At 48.8% G+C, this 23,696-nt stretch overlaps 1 protein-coding gene across 1 annotated transcript in view; it reads left to right on the forward strand.

Annotated features, from left to right (window-relative positions):
• Positions 1–18,042, forward strand: part of LIPC (lipase C, hepatic type) — a gene marked incomplete at its 5' end in the record, with an annotated part of 148,563 nt that extends 130,521 nt beyond the window's left edge. The window contains 3 exons of the mRNA XM_080690841.1: positions 12,380–12,497; positions 13,209–13,427; positions 17,755–18,042. Of these exons, the coding sequence (XP_080546967.1) occupies positions 12,380–12,497; positions 13,209–13,427; positions 17,755–17,887 (470 nt within the window). The 3' untranslated portion in view covers positions 17,888–18,042. The remainder of the gene's footprint in view (positions 1–12,379; positions 12,498–13,208; positions 13,428–17,754) is intronic.
• Between the last annotated feature and the right edge of the window lie 5,654 nt (positions 18,043–23,696).

Here is a 23,696-nt window from a genome sequence, read left to right on the forward strand (position 1 = left end):
CGCAGCCCCTCCAGCACCCACTGCCTGTGCACAACACTACAGACCACACCCGCCCTGAGCCCTCCATCCCATGATCTTCCCAGAGGCTACACAAATTTCAAGTCTAGTTGCAGATCCCCGGTGCTTGGGAACACACAAGCGCTCTCATTCCTACCAACCCTGCTAGAGAAAATCCCTGCCAGCAGGGGGAAAATCCTCTTTGATGTTTGCAATGAAAGTCATAAGACATTGGTTCTTTTAGAGCCAAATATTTAATGTTTCAGAATCACTTTTATTCTGTGTGTGTGTGTGTGTGTGTGTGTGTGTGTGTGTGTGTGTTACTGAGGATTGAAACCAAGGATACTACCTTCAAGCCACACCGCAAGCCCTGTTTTACTATTTTATTTTGCAACAGGATCTTGCTAAGTTGCTGAAGCTGGCCTCAAGCCTACAATATTCCTATCTCAGTCTCCTAAGTAGTGGAATTATAGGTGTGTACCACAGCACACAGCTCAGATTTGTTTTTTGTTTTGTTTTGTTTTGTTTTCTTATGAGAAAAGGAAAAAAAATTCTCTTCATAAACCCCACAACCTGATGCTCACAGTGGCTGCCATGGAAAAGAAACTTAATTTTTTCTTTATTAAATGGCAGTGGCAGGGGCCACGCAGGGTCAGACCCGGGATTCTTCTGGTGCGGAGACTCGGGGGCCTCCCGTGACTGCTCTGGGCAGAGACTCGGGGGCCTCCCGTGACTGCTCTGGGCAGACTCAAGGGCCTCCCATGACTGCTCTGGGCGCAGATGTCAGCCTCATTCGGGGTCAGTGGACTCAGGCCTCTCATCTTGAAGGCCTGTAATAATTTCTGCTGCCAGAACTCAGGCATTGTTCTCTCAGCAGTCACAAGATCAAACGCGTTTTCCCCAAATCGTTTTCTAACATCCTAATTAAGCACGTCATGGGGCAGAGGGAGCAAAATCACTCATTCTGTTCGCCCTTAATCTTTGTAATGGCATCAATGTTTTGCGGTGGGTGGTAAGCAGTGGAGGATGATCCTCTCACGATATCTGGAGTCTCACAATATCTGGAGATTCTTTTTTAAAGAAATTATTATTTTTTAAGAAAAATGCTTACACAAATCTCAGTAAGAACAAATAATTAATCCTCATCTTGAAGGCTCTTTCATATTGGAAAAAGTTGATTATATTTCAAGATTTCTCCCCCCCAAAAGTGACTGTTTTAGTGGTAATAGGGGTTCCCTGTGCAGACATGGAGATGTTCGGAGATGCTCTGGCAAACAAGGGTGCCCCCGTCCACGCGCAGGCCCCTCCGCCTGCCCCTCCTCTGGGCGCACCCGGCCCCTCACAGCCCACACACCCGGGCAGATTCTGACTTCCTGAGCAAGTCCCTCTCCAGGGCGAGGGTTTCGGGGGGACAGGTGGCTCTCCTTGGTGGGCCTCTCCTTGGAGGGCCATGTGAGCTAAAGGGGCTGAGAATCATCTAAAGCTGACTCCCAGGTTTTACACAAGCACGCCCCCAGGCTCATGGAATCGCACCATCTCGGTGTGAGAATACGCCTCCTCCTACTCTCCATTTAAGGAAAAGGGGAGAGAAAAGTGCTCGCTAGTACGGAGGCTTGACAGTCGCCCCACTCAGGGCAGGCACTCAGGAGACAGGAGGGTGGCTCTGCTTGGGCTGGCCCGGGACCACATCAAGGCCAGAGCCCGAACTTCATCTTGGCAGCTTATGGAGGCAGGTTTGGCTGCAACTTTTCTTTGGGGGCCAAGCGTTTGCCATTTGCCTTCTAAGGGTAGACCCAGTTTACAAAACCTGAACACGGGAGACATGGGAAGGGACTCTTGGAATCAGACAGACATCAGACACCCGGGTTCAAATTCTGCTTCGCTTCTAACCATCTGGGTAACTAGAGGTCTCTGCTTTCTTGTCTGTAATTCACCAGGATCCCTGGCACCATATCAGCCTCGATCTCTGCAGAAAACAGCACTCTACTTACCTGGGTGGGCCAGGGGCTCCTCACAGAGGTGGGCAGTGGTAAAGGGGCCAATTGGAGCTGCTGCTGCCCTGACTAAGGGGGACAGTGGGAGCCAGAGAAGGGTAGCCTGGGGAATCCAGCAAGGAGGAGCGGCTGCTGCTGGTCCTGGGCGCAGCTGCTACACAGCCAGCCCCGCTGCTGGAAGGAGCAGCGAAAGGACCCCCAGGCTTCTCCTCCGCCTGATCTGCTGCTGCCTAGCACTGCCAAACCCAACCCAACCCAACCATAACCCTGAGAGATTCTGCCCCAAGAGGACCCAGCCCGGGGCCTAGAGCTGGGCAGGAAAGGGCAGAGAGCAGAGGAGATGCCGGGCAGAGCCGGCAAATGGAGACTGGCCAGCGCGTTACCACACTTAGTTTCATCACAAGGACCAAACATGAGGCCTGGAAACGCATAGTAGGTAACGTGACGCATGGTTGGTCTTCACAAACAGAGCTGCTCTATCTCTGTCTATCCACAGTTAGGGTCTTTAACGCAGTTTACGTCCTGTGAGCTCCTTCACACAAAGAGCCCATCAAGGCCTGCTGGGGTGCTGTGGAGACACGGTGGCCCAAGGCTGCCTTGAGGGAACGGAGACAGGACATCAGTGCCCGCGAGACCGCAGGAGGGGCAGGGCCCATGGCCACTCCTCCCAGGCTGAGATGCCGTGGCTCCCGGTTCCCTGTCTTCCTTTGAAGTACTTTTAAAAACTCTTTCTTTTTTCCAGTAAGGGTCTATTTAAAATACATACTTATTGTGGAAAACATAGAGACATAGATCTTGCAGAAAAACATAGAATAAAAATGGCCTCTCTGCCCTCGCCAGGGCTAAGCACCATTCATGTTTTTGTAAGTTTTCTCCTTCTTTCTTTCTTTCTTTCTTTCTTTCTTTCTTTCTTTCTTTCTTTCTTTCTCTCTTTCCTTCTTTCTTCCTTCCTTCATTTATTTATTTACTTATGTATTTATGTATTTATTTATTTATTTTGCAGTACCGGGAAAGGAACCAAGGGGCATTCTACCTCCGAGTGACACCCCTGGCCCTATTTTTTATTCTTTATTTTGAAACAGGGTCTCACTAAGCGGCAGAGGGCCTCGCTAAGTAGCTGAGGCTGGCCACGAAGCTGCGATCCTCCTGTCTAGGCCTTCCAAGTGCTGTGATTACAAGCCTGCGCCACCATGCCTGGCTAGAGTTCCCTCACTTGTACTCATTCATGTGTGCGTGTGTGCGTGTGTGTGCGTGTGTGCGTGTGCGTGTGCGTGTGTGTGTGTGTGTTAATGGGGATTGAACCCATTCAACCTTTAAGCTATATCTCTAGCTCTTTCAATTTTTCATTTTGAGACAAGATCTCGCTAAGTTGCCCAGGGTGACCTTGAACTTGTGATCCTTCTGCTCAGCCTCCTGAGTAGCTGGGATTTCAGGTGTGCACTGGTACACTCAGCTTCTGGTTTTTTTTTTTTTTAATAAATAATTGTTATAACATTTTTTGCAGGCAGGTCTGGGGATGGAACCCAGGGGCATTCCACCTCTGATACTCCCTGCCCTATGTTTTATTTTTTTATTTTGAAATAGGGTCTCACTAAGTTGCAGAGGGCCTCACTAAATAGCTAAGGTTGTCCATGAACCGCGATCCTCCTGTCTCAGCCTCCCAAATGCTGGGATTACAACATGAGCCACCACACCCGGCCTTGTTATAACATTTTTATTTTATTTTTTTTATTTTTTTTGTGGGTCTGGGGATGGAACCCAGGGGCATTTGACCTCCAAGCTACACCCTCTGCCCTAGTTTTTATTCTTTATTTTGAAAAAGGTCTCACTGAGTTGCAGAGGGCCTCCCTAAGTAGCTGAGGCTGTCCTCGAACCGCGATCCTCCAGTCTCAGCCTCCTGAAATCTGGGATTACAAGTGTGCGCCACCATGCCCGGCTTAACATTTTTCAATGTAAATCTCTTTTTACATTTCAAATTTTTTCTTAGGGCATATAAAGCTATTGGCCCTGGCTGTAAACATTTAAAAGTTCAGATTGAGGAAGGACCCAGGCAGCCTGGGCTTATTATCCTCAGGTATGCTAGGTAGGACTGGCTGGTGGCCCTCGAAAGGTGGCTTAACCTTTCTGTCCTTCAGCCGCGTCTTCTCTAAATGAGATTTTTAAAAAATAGTATCAACTGCTGTGGGGTTGAATGCGATCATAGATGCAAAACACCTGGCCAAAGTAAATAAGTAAATGCCAGCCACGTTCTCAGCACACACAGTGCCAAAGCCACAGTCCCACTGTGCACAGCTGACCCCCAGGTAATACATACTGCGCACATATCGGGACAGCTGGAGGCGGGCTGGGAGGTCTGCACGTGTTCTGGGGCCGCCGTGCTGGGCTCACGGGCCGGCCTCCCACTCGTTCCGTCCACTCACACCGGCCCCACACTTAGAAGGGCCTACGCTGTCGGCTTATCATAAGCAGGGTTTCCTTGACAACCCAGAGCGCCAGGTCTCCCTGGAGGCTCTGGGGTAAGAAGCCCCTGCCCACTGCTTACTTCCAGGCTCAGGGACCATGCCTGGAACTTGGGGCCTCCTCGACCCGTCTTTTCTTTCCTGCTCCTTCTCTTCCTCTTCCTCCTCCACTCCCTCCTCTTCTTTCTTCTTTTTTCTTTTTTGTGGTTCTAAGGGTTGAACCCAGGTTCAACCTCTAAGCTAGTCCTCCATTCCTTTTTATTTTGAAACAGGGTCTCAGTAAGTTGCTGAGGGTCTCTCTGAACTGTAGAGGCTGGCCTCAAGCTTATGATCTTCCTATCTCAGCCTCCCAACTACTGGGGTTACAGGCACACACCACCTCACTGGGCTGGGGTTACAGGCACCACCTCACGGGGCTGCCTCTTTCACCTCTTTCTCACCAGCACCACAGCCTCTCCTGATCCCTGGGGGTACCAAGCTCAAGGTTTGAGCACTTACATGCATAGAACATGGTACTGGGTACCAGACACTAGCCAGGCTAGCTCTGACCTAACGTGGCAAACTTTTGACCGACAAATCAACTCAGTGTTTGGTACTAGCTGTCAACATAAAGAAACATTTGGTACTTCTGAGACAACCCCGTAAGTAAATGTAAGGAATTTCATCCGTAGACACACGAGCAATTCCACCACAAAATCCAAATAAGAGGACTGGTTTCTGCCAGAGGGTAAGACTATGAGGAGCATCTAACAGCCTGGCAACCCAGGCTCACCAGGACTGGAGCCGGCTCAGCAGCAGCGCTGCCAGACTTGCTGTGTGGTTGCCACGGTGCAGAATCTTCACCCGCTGGGTACAAGGGGGACAGTCAGGGCTGGTTAGCTTAGCGAAGCTTTCCTAAAGCAGTTCTCCTACAATAAAGCTCTCAATAAATTCCCCCAAAGTGATTCCTTCTTGCTCAATGTGAGTATACACCCTGATACATCCCCTCCAAGCGAACCATAAGTTTACTCCTCAGAGGTTAATAAAGCACCTACTATATACAAGGCAAGCCTGGTGGATTCGTCGTTATCCAGGAAAGGCAAATGCATGGCAAACATACTGTGAATTCTCTCTCTTTTGCCCAAGGCAGACAACCAATCTTCCCAAGAACCTGAACGTGGTCTCAGAATTTACTGTAAACTAGAGCTCCAGGCAGTCACAGCCACTCATAGAGTAACACACCAAGCCAAGCCTGCTGCAATCTCGGGGCTAGAACACTTGGCGCTGGCACTTAGGAAATAGGGAGATATCTGGGAATGAATGAGATAGGACCATTTTTGATGTTTTGTTTGTTTGTTTTCTTTTCTTTTCTTTTTTGTGGTACTGGGTGTAAGATTGAATGGACCTGCTAAAATATAAACATCAAAGAGAGTTATGTCGAGAGAAACAAAGTTTAGTGGGTCCCAACACCGTGCAAGAGAATTTGTCCCTGCTGTCATCACCCTGAACCGAGATTTGAGAAGGAGACTAAGGCCTGAAAGATCGAGCAGGCCACCAAAGAGGAAACTGGCTTACCCTGTACCTGCAGTTACCCTGGGCCAGCAAGGAAGATGGAGGAAGGAGGACGAGGGATTCCAGGAGCTGTCAGTCTTTGATCAGACCAAATAGGGCCAGCGGCGGGTCCTTGTCCAGAAGGGTAGACCCCCTGTAATGAGGTACCTGAGGTCCACCGCTTTTTATGGCGGCTGTGGCTGACGGGATACTCCAGCCAGCATGACCTGGGCAGCACTAGAGCCGGTAGAGGGAGAAAACAGAAAATGCAGCCGCCAGAAGGGCTGTACATACTCGAGGTCACACCATTTTGCTGACCGCGTGCAAAATTCACTGAGAGCCATCAGCGTCCTAGGATCTAGCGTGCCCATGGCAGGCCATCGAATATCATTGGCTAAATCATATGTCGACCAGACCTTAGTGCAAAGAAACACGAGTTTTTGAGGGGACAGTTCCCCAGAGAATCCGAGAGCCTGCAGATTAGATAATACACGGCCCAGAGGGGATTGAGAATCAATCTCAATCTTAGATGGCTGACTTCCCCCATGAGTTGTAAGTGGGCGAGAACAAAGGCAGGAAACTCCAGCGTCCCAGGGCCTTGCCTAGTTCGGTACAGAGTAGGAGTGCCAGAGAGAAGACGTCTCTTTTCTCTTTTACACACCTCGCAATCGTCCTGGACGATCGGAGAACTGGAGGATACCGGTATACCGGGTTTAATAGCAGTCAGTCAGTCAGTCAGAATCCTCCGAGTTAGGCAGAACCCACTTATTTCCTTAAGGGGAAGCTTACCGCTGAGAGAGGCTGCTGTGGAGATCTGGCCTGAAGATGGCTGTGAAAAGTTTTTTTTTAAAATGGCCGCCGACTCTTAGGATTGGTTAGGAGTGGAAAGTGGGAGGGATTTGAGGTCTCCAGTGAGTCCATGAGGTGGGAGGGGTTAAAGATGGCAGATTACCAGTGATTACACGTGGGCCAAAGATGGTGGGCCAAAGCTTGCGGCCTCCCCCCCACAGTGATCCCATGTGGGTGCTTACCGGAATGGCCGGGCCCGGGCAGCGGGGGTGGGCGGGCAGAGGGTGAAGGGCGCAATCAGCAGAGAGCCGGCGCAGGGGCCTGCGCCATGTGGCAGGCAGGGGCGGGCGGGTTTAAGCACGCCAGGTGCAGAGAAGGCATGTGTGGCACAGGCTGGACTTGGCGGGCCGGGGGAGAGTGGCGCCATTTGTCAGAGTGGCGGCGCAAAGCAGCACAGTCTGGCGCAGCGGGGTCGCGGGGCCGCGGGCCTGTCCCGGTGATGGGAGCGGCGCGCGCCGGCAGTGCGGCCCCATCCTGGGTCCGCGGGCGCGGCGGCGCGGTCGGGCACCCAGAGTGGCGTGGGCGCGGCGCCAGGTGCAGAGAAAACACAGGCGCGCGGGGCGGGGGTCCGCGGGCGGCGCGGTCTCGTCCGGTGGTGGCGGGAGTGGCGTGTGGCGGCGCAGTCCGTCCCAGCAGCGGGCGGCGCGGGCGCCCATTCCAGCAGAAGCGGCTCAAGCCGCGGCGTGCCGCGGGCGGGCGGGCACCGCGTATCTTTTTTCAGATTTTTGTAGAAGTCCGCGGGCCGGGCGGGCGGGCGCGCATAGGCCGCGCATGTAGGTAAATAAGCTGAGATCCAAACCAAGTCCCATAAGTCTGATACGGGTTTTTAGATGCATAGAGAAGGGATGGAAAGTCCGAGTCCAGGAAGCGCAGATTCAAGCCAGGTCCCATAAGTCCGATACGAGTTTATCGGCCGATGGAGGGTCCAGCAGCGCTGGCCGGGCTCTGTGGGGCCGCGGGTCCTTGGGGCTCAGTGGATTAAGGTCCAATTCGACACGGGTCGGCACCAAATGTAAGATTGAATGAGCGTGTGTGTCCCCCAGTCGCATCGAGACACGCGGAGAGTCCATAGCGGATATTATGAATGCCTTTATTCGTGGGAGATCGGCCTCCAGCCCCCGCGTGGCCGCGGGGGCTGGTAGCAGGGGGAGAGCGTGCGTCCCTCCCTCTCGGGCTCCTCTCTGAACTCTGCACTCTCTTCTTCCGGACCCGGGAGGCCTGGTTCCCTCCCGGAATCGCAGAGCTCCACCTCCTAGCTTCCGGCCCTGCCCCCTGTGGACCAGGGGGCGACTTAAACCTTACACTGGGGTTCCTAGAAGCCCTTCTACCTCTGGGCTACACTCCCAGACCTATTTTATACTTTTTTTTTCTTTTTCTTTTTCTTTTTGGAAACAGGGTCTCTTAAGCCAGCGCGACTGGCTTCAAACCTTCGCGATCCTCCTGTCTCCACCTCCCAAGCGCGGGGATTACAAGCGTGCGCCACCACGCCCGGCCTGAGATAGGACCATTTTAGAAAACAGTTCCACAGCTGGGAGTGGCGGCACATGCCTGTATTCTCAGCTACTCTGGAGGTTGAAGCAGGAGGATCCCAAATTTGAGTCTAGGCTGGGCAACTTAGTGAGACCCTGTCTCAAAATAGGGAAAAAAGAAGTCTGGGGGTGTAGCTCAGTGTTAGCAGCCCCTGGGCTCGACCCCCAGTACCCAAAGTAAAAGGGAAAAGCACGGCGGCGCACGGCGGCGCACGGCGGCACACGGCGGCGCAGCACAGCGTCATGGCAACAGCAGCTAAGCCAGCGCCTCCGGAGCTTCCCAATAGCCTGAGGGTGGCTAACATCACAGACTGCTGTGCGGCCTGCAGCAAGTCGAGTCACCTGTCCCAGCCCCAGTCTTCTTATTCATACAGTGGGGATGATGATAATAATACCACACACAGGGTTGTTAGGATGCATAAAGAAGAGGGTGCAAAGTTTTCATTCTATTTTTTTTTTTAATTTTGAAACAGGGTCTTGCTAAGTTGCTGAGGGTCTCACTAAATTACTGTGGCTGGCCTCAAGCCTATGATCCTTCTGTCCCGGCCTCCCAAATACTGGGATTACAGGCATGTGCCACCATACCCAGCTTAAACTGTATCTAGGTAAAGAAGAAAAAAATAAATTACCCTCTTCCAATAACCCAGTAAAAGGACGTGCAGGATGGCTAGTCAACAAGCAGCCTTATACCCAGGTTCCAGAACTAGAGTCACTTTTTTTCCTGGGGACATGTCTGGTTGGACCCACAGAGTTTGTTCCCAGGAACTGTCTAGAATACAGAGTCGGACCCTGGGGCCTGTGACTCGTGGCTGGAGCTCTGCCCCCACCAAAATGGCCCCACCAGGCAGAGACGAAATGTCAAATGAAAGTGTATCTTCTCTTGCCTTTTTGGGGGACTTTGAATATCCACAGGGGCTCTGGCCAGATACTTGAAATAGCCCAACGGACTCAGGTCAGAAGTCAGCGAGAATGCCCCATACCCCATGCTCCTGTTCTTTTGTTGAACAATACTCATCTTTGATGTATATATGTGTATATTTGTTTGTTTATTTATGTTTTGCAGCTCTGGGGCTGTAACCCAGAGTCTTCCTTCCACACCACTGGGCTATACCTCCATTTTATCATTATTGTAAGCAGCATAGATATTTAGATACACAGAGGAGAAAGAAGATAAAAAGCATTCGTGAGCCCACTTCTCTTGGTGGGGGATAAACTGTTGTTAACAATTTGGTATCAGTCAGGAGTGGTGGTGCACGCTTGTAATCTCAGTACTTGGGAGGCTGACACAGAAGGATCACCGGTTCAAAGCCAGCCTTGGCAACTTAGCAAGGCTCTCAGCAACTTAATGAGACACTGTTCCAAAAAAGAAATGAAACTGGGCTGGAGGTATGGCTTGGAGGTAGAATGCCTCTGAGATCCATCCTCTCTCTCTCTCTCTCTCTCTCTCTCTCTCTCTCTCTCTCTCACACACACACACACACACACACACACACACACACACACACAGTTTGGTATCTATACATCCAAACTTTTTCCTCTGTATTTTAAATTTTTTAATTTATTTTTATTGGTGCATTGTAATCATACATCACATTGGAATACAAGACTTGAGAGGATATACAAACACACATCATCCAATTAGCCCTCATCCACTCCCCATCCCATTCCCTCCCCCTCCCTCGATCCCATGCTTGTTTGGTGATTAACTTTGATACATATGTTTATGTACTTCCTGCTTTTTAAAGAGGCTCCATCCTCCCCTATTCCATACCCTCTGATTGGTCACCTTAATTGCTTCACTATAGGGCCCTTTCTATAGCTCGACCACTTCCTGTTGCCCCTTTCCTCCTAGTTATTGCTGATTAGGGGAAGCATCTGATTTTAATTTTCTGCAATATTTCTCTGTGCATGCCGCATTGCAAATACCGATCCCACTCTTGACGGCCCCAGTTGTAGCCTGGCTACCCGGTGGACTGATCCAGACCTCGCTGGCTCAAGCAGCGGCCTTGCCTCATGGGAGGCCCCGATTCTAGTCTCGCTGGCCCCGACACTGGCCTAGCCCCTCAGCTGGCTCCGATCCTGGCCTCAGAGGCCCCAACACCGGCCTTCTTCACGGCAGGCTCCGATGCTAGCTGATGGCCCCAGCATCAGCCTAACCACTCAGCAGGCTCCGATCCAGGCCTCGGAGGCCTCAGTAGCAGCCTTGCTTCATGGAAGGCTCCGATGCCAGCTGCTGGCCCCGGCACTGGCCTAACCCCTCAGCTGGCTCTGATCCCGGCCTCAGAGGCCCCAGCACCGGCCTTGCCTCACGGCAGGCTCTGATGTCGGCCTCACTAGGTCCAGCACCGGCCTAACCCCTCGGCAGGCTCTGATCCCGGCCTCGGAGGCCTCAATAGCGGCCTTGCCTCACGGCAGGCTCCGGTGCCGGCCGCTGGCCCCAGCACCGACCTAACCCCTTGGCAGACTCTGATCCTGGCCTCGGAGGCCCCAGCACCGGCCTTGCCTCATGGTAAGCTCCGATCCCGGCCTTGCTGACTCCGGTACCGGCCTAACCCCTCAGCAGACTCCGATCATGGCTTGTAAGGCCCCAGCACTGGCCTAACCCCTCTGCAGGCTCGGATCCCGGCCTCAAAGTCTCCAGCACCGGCCTTGCCTCATGACAGGCTCCAATCCCAGCTTTGCTGTGTCCGTCGCCGGCCTCACCCCTCGGCAGGCTCTAATCCAAGCACCCTCTTCGCCCAAATATTTGTCCCACGTTCTCGAGGGTATGTGGTGGTAGCATTCTGTCTCTGGGGTCATTACTTCAAAGGTTCCAGGTGTAATGAATCAGATCTCTGCCTCCCCTGAGTACTGGCCACTGCCTCCACCATTTCAAATCTTTCCCAAGCTCTTTTTCCACTCTGAATGTTGTCCAGTGTTCCTAAGCATGCGCAATGGTAGCATTCGACCTTTGGTGTAATTTCTCCAAAAAAATAAAATAAAATAAGGTTGGTAGGCTCCGATTTCTGCTTCTCCTGAATACAAGTCTCCACTGCCAACGCGGAGATCGCTTTCAGCACCGCCTTTCTCCTTGGTCTCCGCTAAAGTCTCTCTCCTTACAGGTGATGTCCAAGATTCTTAACAATGTAGAGAAGAAGCAGTCCTCCTTAGCAGAGAATTTTTCCAATAATTCCAGTTCATTTGGATAAGTTTTGTCTGCATCTCCAGCATCCTGGCATCGCCACGGCCTCCTTGACCCATCTCCAATATTTTCCTTTTTTCTTTTTCTTTTCCTTTTTTGCAGGGTACTTCCGGGTGGAAAGGGGGTCACCTAGGGGTGCCCCACCAGCGCCTGCCCACTCGCCCAGGGTCGGGCCAGAGGCCCGGACCACAGGGTCCTTCCAGGTGGGGAGGAGGTCACCGAAGGGTGTCCCACCAGCGCCTGCCCACCCGCCCAGGGTCGGGGCCAGAGGCCCGGACCACAGGGTCCTTCCGGGTGGAGAGGGGGTTGCCGAAGGGTGTCCCGCCAGCGCCTGCCCACCCGCCCAGGGTCGGGGCCAGAGGCCCGGACCACAGGGTCCTTCCAGGTGGAAAGGGGGTCGCCTAGGGGTGCCCCACCAGCGCCTGCCCACCCGCCCAGGGTCAGGGACAGAGGCCCAGACCACAGGGTCCTTCAGGGTGGGGAGGGGGTTGCCTAGGGATGCCCCACCAGCGCCTCTAAATTTTTTTAATATAAGATTTTTAGCTAGTTATGGTATACCATCTCTGTCATCCCAGTATTTGGGAGGCTGAGACAGGAAGATCATAGGTTTGAGGACAGCCTCAGCAAGTAGTAAGAATCTCATCAACCTAGGGAGACCCTGTTTCATAATAAAAAACTTAAAAAAATAGGGCTTGCTTGAGTGAAACTCAGAGGTAGATCCCAGCACCACACAAAAGAGATTAAAGTTTCCTACTTCACCCTCCCCCTTTCTCCTCTTTCTCCTCCTCCACTCTCCTCTTTTCTTCACTCTCTCTTCTCTCTCTTTCTCTCTCTCCCTAGTTTATCATTACCAGTTCAAGATCCAGTTCATCAACCAAATTGAGAAACCAGTAGAACCGACTTTCTCCATGTCGCTACTCGGAACCAAAGAGGAAGTGCAGAACATCGCCATCACCCTGTGAGTGGGAAGCGCCGCCCATGTGCAGGGCAGGCGGCCTGCCAGGTTTTCTCCCAAAGTCCAATGGGCCCAGGCAGTCAGCTAGACACAATTTACTCTTCCCTTTCTATTATGATGGCCCCAAACACCCTGTCCAGTGGAGTGCCCACCCAGGGCAGGCCCCGTGTCCTCCTCTGCCTGCTCCTGTGCCAGGCTAATGCCCTGTGGGCAGAAGGAAGACAGAGGTGCCTGCGGGGATCTGCAGGGTCAGGCAGAGGGGTAGAGATCGGCGTCCACAGGAGGCTGTGAGTGTCTTCCCAGTGATTTCTGAAAAATACAGCGTGGAAATAAAAGTTATAGGCTGGGCATGGTGGTGAGCACTTATAATCCCCGCACTTAGGAGGCGGAGACAGGAGGATCATGCAGGCTCGAAGCCAGCCTTGCTGGCTTAGGAGACCCTGTTTCCAAATATATATATATTAGGTCTGGGAGTGTAGCCTAGAGGTAGAAGGGCTTCCAGGAACCCAAGTACCACCAAAAAATAAAGAAAGAAATAAGTAATAAAAAGGCCTCGAGTATAAAATGCCCCTGGGCCCAATCCCCAGGATCCCATCCCCCAGAAAAAGAACATAAAATCATCCAAGCCACTCAGGCAACCCAGTACATCCCGAATGTGCATAAGCATGGTTTTACTGCTCCAACAAAACTAATTGTTTCCTTTGTATCTTCAAGGGGTGAAGGAATTACTAGTAATAAAACCTATTCTTTCCTCATCACGTTGGATTTGGACATCGGTGAGCTGGCCACGATCAAGTTCAAGTGGGAGAACAGCGCGGTGTGGGCCAACGTCTGGAACACGGTCCAGACGATCTTCCCGTGGGGCACAGAGCCCCGCCACTCAGGCCTCATTCTGAAGACCATCAGAGCCAAAGCCGGAGAAAGCCAGCAAAGGTGATGGCCAGCGCGGCCCTACTAACACACCTGCGCAGCACTCCGGTGCCAGGCAGCGTCACAATGAGTGTGGCACTCACCGTATGAAGTGGGTCTCGTGCTCCCCTGGTGACAGAGTGTCGATCCTTAGAAAGGGGAGGTGCCCATCCTAGTCCACACGGCCAGAGGCGAGGGACAGGGTTTGCACCCAGAGCTTCTAACCCCTCGTCCAGCCTCTTCCCACTGCCTGTATTAACAGCTACCCTCCTCTGGGCTGTGGCTCTTGGCATGAAGAAACCTCAGGATCTAAGTAGGAAAACTAGAGGAATTAATGCTACTATAGACGCTCCATCATAGGGCTTCTCAAGCTTGGGTGTGCACACAAGTCATTGTGAATTATGGCAAGACGCGGGTTCTGTCTCAGTAGGTCTGGGTGGTGCCTGAGATTCTGCATTTCTCTCTTTCTTTCTTTCTTTCTTTCTTTCTTTCTTTCTTTCTTCTTTCTTTCTCTCTCTCACTCCCTCTCTCTCTCTTCTCTCTCTCTCTCTCTCTCTCTCTCATAGTACTGCGGATGGAACCCAGGGGCGTTTTTAACTCCAAGTTGTCCCCAGCCCTATTTTTTATTCTTTGTTTTATGGGTTTTTTTTTTAATTCTTTAGTTTGAAACAGGGTTTCACGAAGTTGTGGAGAGCCTCACTAAGTAGCTGAGGCTGGCCATGAACCTGTGATCCTCCTGTCTCAGCCTCCCAAGTACTGGGATTACTAGTGTGCACCACCACGCCCAGCTGAGATCCTGCTTTTTTTTTTTTTTTTTTTTTTTTTTTTTTGGTGGTACTGGGGTTCCTGGAAACCCTTCTACCTCCAGGCTACACTCCCAGTAGCTATTTTTATACTTTTTTAAAATTTGGAACCGGTCTCTTAAGCCAGTGCGGCTGGCTTCAAACCCGCGCGATCCTCCCGTCTCCGCCTCACAAGCGCTGGGATTACAAGCGTGCACCACCACGCCCAGCTGAGATCCTGCATTTCTAACAAGCTCCCAGGGAAGCCGTTGAGGTACCTTGGGGACCACACTTTACACTTTGAATAGCGAGAGTCTAGCATTGCGTAATCTAGGAAGTCTAAAGAGAAAGACAGTTCAGCTTGGTGTCTCTGGAGCTGTGCTGCTGCAGGCTTTGAGACCCAGAAGCAGTTCCAGGAGATGAGCGACCTGCCAAGCAGTGCGGCAGGCAGAATTAAAAAGGCTTCTGCATCCTCCAGCCCTAAGCTTCACTTTAGACTTCACTGCTTACCACTGCTGTTGCCTCAAACAAGAACTTCACCTCTTAGGATTTCGTTCTTTAATAATAAATGGGAATGATAATGTGGATCTCAGGAAACTAATCACAACTACAAGTGTTTCAGTACCTTTTGCCAACCAAAATCCAGAATCAGGACACAAACACTACACCTATACTCTCAATCACTCAAACTGCCAGAGAAAAAAGGATAAAATAGGTTAAAAATTAATCACCACTTTATTACTCTGAGCCTTTATGGGAGAACTTCTCTCCCCGACGGCTTAATGAGGAGTGAGCAAGATGACCTAGCGGGTGAAGAGAAAGAGGGTGTCAGCCCCACGTAACCATCGCCAGAAATGTCCATCTCAATGGAAAGCAAAAATCGATGAGATTATTATGGGTCACTCATTAGTTTGGCAGGAATTAAAAGAATAACATCCAGAACTGGTGAAAGTCCAGAGAAATGGGCATTTTCAAAAACTACTAATGAGAGTTTACATTTTTCAGTTTTACAGGGAAAGTTATTTATTTATTTATTTATTTATTTATTTATTTATTTTTGCAGTACTGGGGATAGATGCCAGAGGCATTCTACCTCCAAGCTACACCTCAGCCCTATTTTTAATTCTTTTTTTTTTTTTTTTTTTTTTTTTTGTGGGTCTGGGAATGGAACCCAAGGGCATTCGACCTCCGAGCTATACCCTCACTAGGTAGCTGAGGCTGTCTGCGAACCGCAGTCCTCCAGTCTCAGCCTCCGGAATGCTGAGATTACAAGCGTGCACCACCACACCCGGCTTGCAGGGAAATTTAATTCATCGAACATTTAGTGAAAACCAGCCATGCACTGTATGGGCACCAGATCTGCAACACTGAGAAGAAAGTCCTTGGTCTCTTGGAATTTAGAGAATTAAAATGTGAATTATGTGTTACTTCTAGATATCTATGGTATTTTGTAGTATTTTATTCATACTAAAAATGTATCCATGCATACTATAATGTTTGCTGCCGTGCTATTGTTGTGCCCAGTTCCTTTGTCCCGGAGACCACCAAGGAGCCGATCCATGTGTAAAAAGCAAAGAGTCTTTATTCCAGATTAAGCTTTGGTGCCCGACATAAACCAACACAGCGGTTCAGTTCAGGGACCCAGAGCACATTCTTGTTTTTATTTTTATACCCTTTTAGACAAAGAGCCTCTATTGGTTGGACAGTTCTCATGACCTTTACTGTGATTGGCTTAGAAGATCTATAGCATTAGCTGTTCATGGGGGATTGGTTACTATGTTTCTGGGCAACTGTCTCAAGGCTGAGGTCTATATTTTTGCATACTTTTCTTAACTTTCCAGAATATTACCACAACTGCTAGCCCAAAGAATGTTATCTTGACCTGTCAGGGAGGGACCACTAGATCACCAAGGACATCTTGTTTTTAGTCCTTGGGCAAGGGGATCAAAAATAGCCCTTAGGTCAGGCCTTTTAGTCATTTTCTTCAGCAATTTTTACTTAACTATTTAACTGCTATTTCACTATGAGTAAGTAATGAGAAAATTTCAGTGCTCACCATGTGGGAGAGCCACCCAGTGGAACATTATGCGGCAGACAAAAAATAATGAAACAGACGTCATTGTCATGATAAGATCAGATCTCTGAGTATCTTATTTGGAGACAAGGAAAAAGTGCAGAAAATACAAATAGTAAAAGCCCACTTACGCCGGGCGTGGTGGCGCACGCTTGTAATCCCCCGCGCTTGGGAGGCGGAGACAGGAGGATCGCGCAGGTTCGAAGCCAGCCGCGCGCGCTGGCTTAGGAGACCCTGTTTCTAAATAAAAATATAAAAATAGGTCTGGGAGTGTAGCCCAGAGGTAGAAGGGCTTCCAGGAACCCCAGTACCACCAAAAAAAAAAAAAGCCCACTTCCATTTCTAAAATTTTATATTTGCATATGAACACTGATATATGTGTAAGTGCATGCACAGGGGCCTAGAAAGTCAAAATCCAAGCCACAAGAGCAGGGCAGCTAGTGGTGTTAGTGAGGGTGACGGAGAAGAGGGTCTTTAATATTTGGGTTCACGTATTTCTTTACAATTTCAATTATCCAGGACTGTATTCATAAATTACTCATATCACTCTTTAAATTTAAAAAGACGCTGGGCGTGGTGGCGCACGCTTGTAATCCCCGCGCTTGGGAGGCGGAGACAGGAGGATCGCGCTGGTTCGGAGCCAGCCTCGCTGGCTTAAGAGACCCTGTTTCCAAATAAAAAATATATATATATTAAAAAAAAATAGATCTGGGATTGTAACCCGGAGATAGAAGGGCTTCCAGGAACCCCAGTACCGCAAAAAAAAAAAAAAAAAAAAAACATAATAATAAAATAAATAAATTTTAAAAGTCTGACTTAGTAAAGTTTGACCTTAGATGCAATCCAAAAAAAAATAAGCCATAAACTAGAATTCTCCGTGACTACCGATGATTGGATGACTACTGATGATTGGATGCATACATACACACAGTTGAAGTTAATACAAAACGGCATGTTTGGGCCAAGCTAGTGGCCCCGCAGTCTAGTGGTTGGTTTCCAAGAGAAACCTAAAACACATGCCCAGGTCTGGGCTGACCAGCCTCTGCACAGTAAGAGGAAGGGCAGAGCCACCTGGCTGAGCCAGGCAGAGCTGATGCCGCGTCTCACGCCAAGCCCCTGCAGGAGACCGTCAACTGAGGAGAGCTGGGCAGCGAGGCCTACCTTGGGAGGGACAGTTGAAAAACTGTGAAGTTTGCCCTGGAGTCAGTGTACGGAAACAACACTGGCCTGGAATCTCTGACGAACCGGAGAAGGAAGGGGCTGCCTAGAGCTTCCAGCTCTAGTGATGAGCCCCAGCCCCCACCCGGCAGAATCCCCGGAGCCTGACTCGGCTGCCTTCACCAACTTTCTTTTCCTCTGAAGTTAGAAAAACATTTTCAAACACAGGGATCGAGTGGGGAAAGCGCACTAATCTGAGTAGTGTTCCAGGAGGAATACATTTGGGGAAGCACCATCTAGAACCTAATGCCGTGTTCGCTTTCTGCTTTCCATTCAGAATGACATTTTGCCCAGAAAATGCGGATGACCTACAGCTTCACCCGACGCAGGAGAAAGTCTTTGTGAAATGTGACGTCAACTCTAAAAAGTCGAAGCGAAAGAACAGACTGAGGTCGGATAGAAGAAATTAAAAAAAAAAAAGAATCAGTATAAAGGAGACATAAATGAAAAGAAGGAAATAAAATTTAAAGTCAGACATTTCCCATACTTTTTGCCAAAGTTGGCACTGCCAAAGCCAGACTGACTCCCAAATCCTGGAAAATCTGTAAATCTGAAAGCTAACCAAAACAAATTCACTCACTTGTGATAATTACGTTGTGTGCTGTTAATTATCCCCCAATATGTAGCTTAAACAAAGCAATAGATAATATTTTGGGAAGACTATAATTGAAAAGACATTCTAGCAATGTCTATAGACCAGATAATGGAGACACATCAGCCTAGAGATTCTGAAAATGGCCGGCCTCCATCACCATCTTGAGCTGCCCACACTGGTGTCGGCCTCACACACCTTCCCCGTGTCGTGTTTCCTTTAAAAGAGGAGCGGGAACCCCAAACACATCTCTCACTCTTGAGAGCCTGCACTCTCCCTTGAATGGATGCTCCTTGCTTTCCCAGACAGATCTCTAGCCCCGCCTCTGAGCAGTCCTTGCCGAGATCCTTTTTGGTTATAGAAGCCAAGGACTCCGCTGGTCCTGAGTTAAACCCCTCCGCCACATCTCTCCAGGAACTTTTCTGGGACCTTCTCCAGAGTCATCTCTTCTCCTGTGACAAGACAAGCTTAATATGACCCAGGATAAGGAATAAATGAATCTCACTCTTTATCTTGAGTGGTTGCCTCGTTTGAAACCAGAATTACATAAAGATTCTTGTGCAAATTAAAATAAAGTTAAGGCTGGGCGTGGTGGCGCACGCTTGTAATCCCTGCGCTTGGGAGGCGGAGACAGGAAGATCGCGCAGGTTCGAGGCCAGCCGCGCTGGCTTAAGAGACCCTGTTTCCAAATAAAAAAGTATACAAAATAGGTCTGGGAGTGTAGCCCGGAGGTAGAAGGGCTTCCAGGAACCCCAGTACCACCAAAAAAATAAAAATAAAAATATAAAAAATAAAGTTAAAGGGGGTATGTTTCTCTACTACAAAATGAGCTTTTTTTTTCTACCTCCAAAATACATCTCCAACCCTATTTTATTTTTTGTTATGAAACAGGGTCTCTAAGTTGCAGAGGGTCTCACTAAGTAGCTGAGGCTGGCCACGAACCTGCGATCCTCCTGTCTCAGCCTCCCAAGTACTGGGATTACAAGCGTGTGCCACCATGCCTGGCTTAAACTGAGCTTTTAAAATTATATTATACAACCATTTTCAAGTATTAATACAACTAAAAATTTCCCAGTTTTATGTCTGATTTAATGCTAATAAATGCAAACAAGTACAAATTTAATAGTCTTAGATGTTATTCTAATTTAAAATGTCTTTTACAATTAAGTCAAATTTCCTATATTTCCTTGCTAGTTTAGCCTTTTTTTTTTCGTGTGTGTGTGTGTGTGTGTGTGTGTGTGTGTGTGTGTGTGTGTATTACTAGGGATTGAACCCAGGGACATTCCACCTCTCAGTTATACCCCCACCCCTAGCCCTTTTTACATTTTGTTTTGTTTTGTTTTGAAATTGGGTTGCTGAGAGTCTTACTACACTGCTGAGGCTTTCCTCGAACCTGCAATCCTCCTGTCTCAGCCTCCAAAGTACTGAGATTACAGGCATGCACCACCACGCCCAGCTTGCTAGTTTATTCCAATTAGCTGTTTGCATGTCTGGGGAGGGGAGGGCACCGCGGGCTAATTTGCTTCGCATCCGGGCGGTGCAGGTTCACTTTTATAGCCATCCCACCACTGGGCGTAGTAGTGCACACTTGTAATCCCAGCATTCAGGAGGCTGAAACAGGAGGATCGTGGTTCTAGGACAGCCTCAGCTACTTAGTGAGGCCCTTTGCAACTCAGTGAGACCCTGTTTCAAATAAAGAATACAAATTAGGTTTGGGGGTGTAGTTCGGAGGTCAAATGCCCCTGGGTCCCACCCCCAGACCCGCACACACACAAAAAGAAATATATATATAACCATCCCACACGCCCCGCATACACTTCATGCACTTCGCGTTAATGCCACATTCCACACATAAAGGGAAAAGGAAGTAAAGTTAAACATGCTTCTCCCAGAGTGTGAGTGTTTTTATGTTGTTGTTTTGTTTTTTGTTTTTGTGGGTCTGGGGATGGAACCCAGGGGCATTTGACCTCTGAGCCACACCCCCTGCCCTATTTTTATTCTTTATTTTGAAACAGGGTTTCCCTAAATTGCGGAGGGCCTCACTAAGTAGCCGAGGCTGTCCTTGAACCTGGATCCTCCGGTCTCAGCCTCCCGAATGCTGGGATTACAAGCGTGCGCCACCACGCCCGGCTGAGTGCTTTTTTTTTTTTTTTTTTTTTTTTTTTTGGTGGTCCTGGGGCAGCGGCAGCCTCGAATGCCTGCACATCTGACACACTGGGGCTGCTGGTCTCCACCAGAGTTGAAGCACAGAATACAGATTGCTGCTCAACTTGCTTTTTCTTTAATGGTAAGTCATCAGTACCCCTATAAGCTGGGAGATCCCCTCTCCAATTCCATATGCAGAGAAATAGAATGTTTTTCTACAAACAGAAAAACACCTGCTGGGGGTGGGTGGACTAGTGTGATCTTCTTTCTATTCTCCTTTATTTGGGCCAGTACCCTCTGACCTGACCCATATTAACAACTAGAAGTGTAACTCTGAAATGTTTCTGTAGTTATAGACATGAAATATATACACATTCTCCTATAGAAGAGGGCTGTCATTGTTTTACAAATGTGCCAGTATGGGGAATGGCCTAGGAAGATTTGGGAAAGCTCTGATTATTAATATATTTCAAAAGAAAATAATTGGTATCTTTCAAATTAGTTGTGTCAAAATGGAGGCAGACATGGATAAAGATAGGACTTGGTTTTGCCTAAAAACAGGCAGCTATTCCAATGTAAATCAACCTAGCTCAAAGTAATTAACAAGTCAATAGAGGAGAGCTAGGGCTTCCTCTTTCTAAAGACAGATCTACTTGATGAGCTAGGGAGGATGGGGCAGGGTTTGACCTTGCCCTTCAGGAAAGGAGACACCTCACCACACCTCGCTAGGGGAGGTACCTTACAGGGACTTTCACTACGTCAGAGTCACGCAAACAAGATGGAGGTCATGGGTATAAAAAAGCCCTTTGGTGTGCTCATTCGAGTCATCCCCTCATGCCATCTTGGCATGGGGCTGTATTTCTATTTTCTGTATTTCTATCTTTTTAATAAACTCCTTTAAATCTTCAGCAGCTGTCCAAGCGATGAATATTCATTCCTAGCTTAGGACAAGAATCCACGGTTTTTCTGTTTGTCTGTTTGTGTGGTGGCGGTGGTGGTGGGATTACTTCTCCACACACACACACCAGCACACTTCACTCCCACAACACAAACATGTAATTGTGTCATGTGGTCCTGCATCGCTCTGTGACAGACGCGTAGTCTAAGAAGTGCATCTCTCTAGGCCATTTTTTTTTTATCATTACAGGCATGGTGGGTGGCCCATACCTGCAATCCCAGTGCTTGGGAGGCTGAGACAGGAGGATAACAGGTTCGAGGCCAGCCTTGACTTAGCAAGACCCTCAACAGCTTAGCTAGACCATTTCAGCACACACACACACACACACACACACACACACACACTCTCCAACCTTTCTTTTTTATGATTTTTGCGCTGGTGCACTGTGGTCACACACCCAGATGAAGTTCAGGGTGACGCACTGGTTGAGCCCTCCCCAGCCCCACTCCCTCCGCCTCCCACGTCCGTCCCGGGCTCAGCACAGTGATGGGCTTTGACAGGTCTGCGTGTGGCCACACCTGCCCAGGTGTTTCCTCCTCCTCGAGTGAGTCTCCCTCAGTCCGCCCTCCCTCACCCCACTAAGGCTCCTCCTCCTTGTCTGGAGTCCCTCCTGTGCCCCGATTTTCCCCTAGCTCTGCATATGAGGGAGAACATCCAACTTTTCACCTTTTGTGACTAATCTCATTAGCATAATATTCTCCAGTTCCGTCCATTTCCCTGCAGATGACATAATTTTGTTCTTCGTGAGTAAAACTGAAAGACCTAACTCAGCTTAGCCGAAGTGACGCCATGTTTTACTAGCCCCAAGTACCAGGAAGTTAAAATGTAACTGTGGAAAGTTGGAAAGTTACAGAATTCAGTAAGTCTGTAAAACAGGATGGGGTCGGTAGTTAACTGCATACCTGCGGCTTAACCGATAAGAGAAGGCAGTTACGAGATAACTCCGGGACTTTCCACCAGGCCCGTACCAGAAAAGCCGGAGGCAAGCAAAGGTAATTCAGCTCCTCATTAACCTGAACCAATAAACCTCCTGTAACTATGCTTTTCCGCTTCTGTACCCCCACTTCTGCCCCCTACCCCCTATAAAAGTTACCTAAAACTCACCTAGGGTGCGCAAGTCTCTGTGCAGACTCTGTCGCCCACAGGTACCTGTGTCCCGCAATAAAATCCTCGTGCTTTTGCAGCCAGTGGTCTCGGACTGATCTCTGGGTCTCGGGGTCCCCACTTCTGAGGGAAAGACCACTCGGGGGTCTTTCAAAACTTCATTGCGTACATATCCCATAGTTTTGCGGTCCATTCATCTGTCATGGACATCTTGGCTGGTTCCATGGTTTGGCACCTCTGAATTGTGCAGCTGTGAGCACAGACACGCGTGCATCCTGTTGGAGTGTGTAGCTGGGTCACACGCAGGCTCCTGCCCGTTCTCCTGAGGATCCTCTGCTCTGTTCCAGAGTGGTTGCACTAATTTGCAGTCCCACCAACAATGGATCAGAGTTCCTATTTTCCCACATCCTGGCCAGCACACTCAAAAAAAGCCCAACCTTTCTACTGTCTCACCACTGGATTGCAAATTAGACAAAATAAAGATTTTCGTCTGAAATTTATTTTTAGTTTTGTCCCTTACAAGCTTTTGTCCATATGAAATTTACTTTTGTATGTTTTATGAGATAGAATGCCAACTTAATTTTCTTCTACATGGATAAAGTGGAGCCAACATTATTTGTTAAATGAACTAACTTTTCCATGCTGAATAGAAATCCCACTTTTTTTATAATACATTTAAAGCACATTTGTAAAAGTGTGTGTGTGTGTGTGTGTGTGTGTGTGTGTGTGTGTGTGTGTGTGTGTGTTACTGGGGTTTGAACCCAGAGGCGTTCTGCCTCCAAGCTACACCTCCAGCCCTTTTTACCTTTCGCTTTGAAACAGTCTTGCTAGGTTGCGCAGTCTCCCTACTGGCTGGGGTTTCCCTTGAATCTGCGATCCTCCTGTCTCAGCCTCCTACGTACTAGGGTTACAGGTGTGCGCCACTATGCTCAGCTGAAATTATTTTCTTAATTAATCATTTTGCTGTATCCGTATCTTTACTCTAGTTACACTTAATTGATTTCAAAACTTTTACTTGCTTTCTGAGGTTTTATTTATAGTATATTCACAAGTGTCTGGTCTTTCATGTGCACTTTAAGGTAACTTTATCCAAATTCCCTATAATCTGCTAGTATTCTAATTGGGAGTCACATGAATTATGAGTACAAAGAGAATTGGCCTTTTAATTACATGAGGTATTCTTATCTGAGAACATTACATTCTCCATTTGTTCAGATCTTGTTTTATGTCCTTCAACAAGCTTTTATAGCCTTTTAAATTTATTTCTAAAATTTAATTTTGTCATTATTGTGAACAAAATCATTCCCTCTATTTCTGTTCCGTGGGGTTATTAATATAGAGACTACCTTTCAAGCTTTATTTATTCTGTATTTATTCACCTTGTAAAATTATTATCAATTTGCTCTTTTTTAAAATAAAA

Source organism: Muscardinus avellanarius (assembly GCF_963383645.1).
Source record: "Muscardinus avellanarius genome assembly, chromosome: 3".
Classification (NCBI taxonomy): Eukaryota; Metazoa; Chordata; class Mammalia; order Rodentia; family Gliridae; genus Muscardinus; species Muscardinus avellanarius.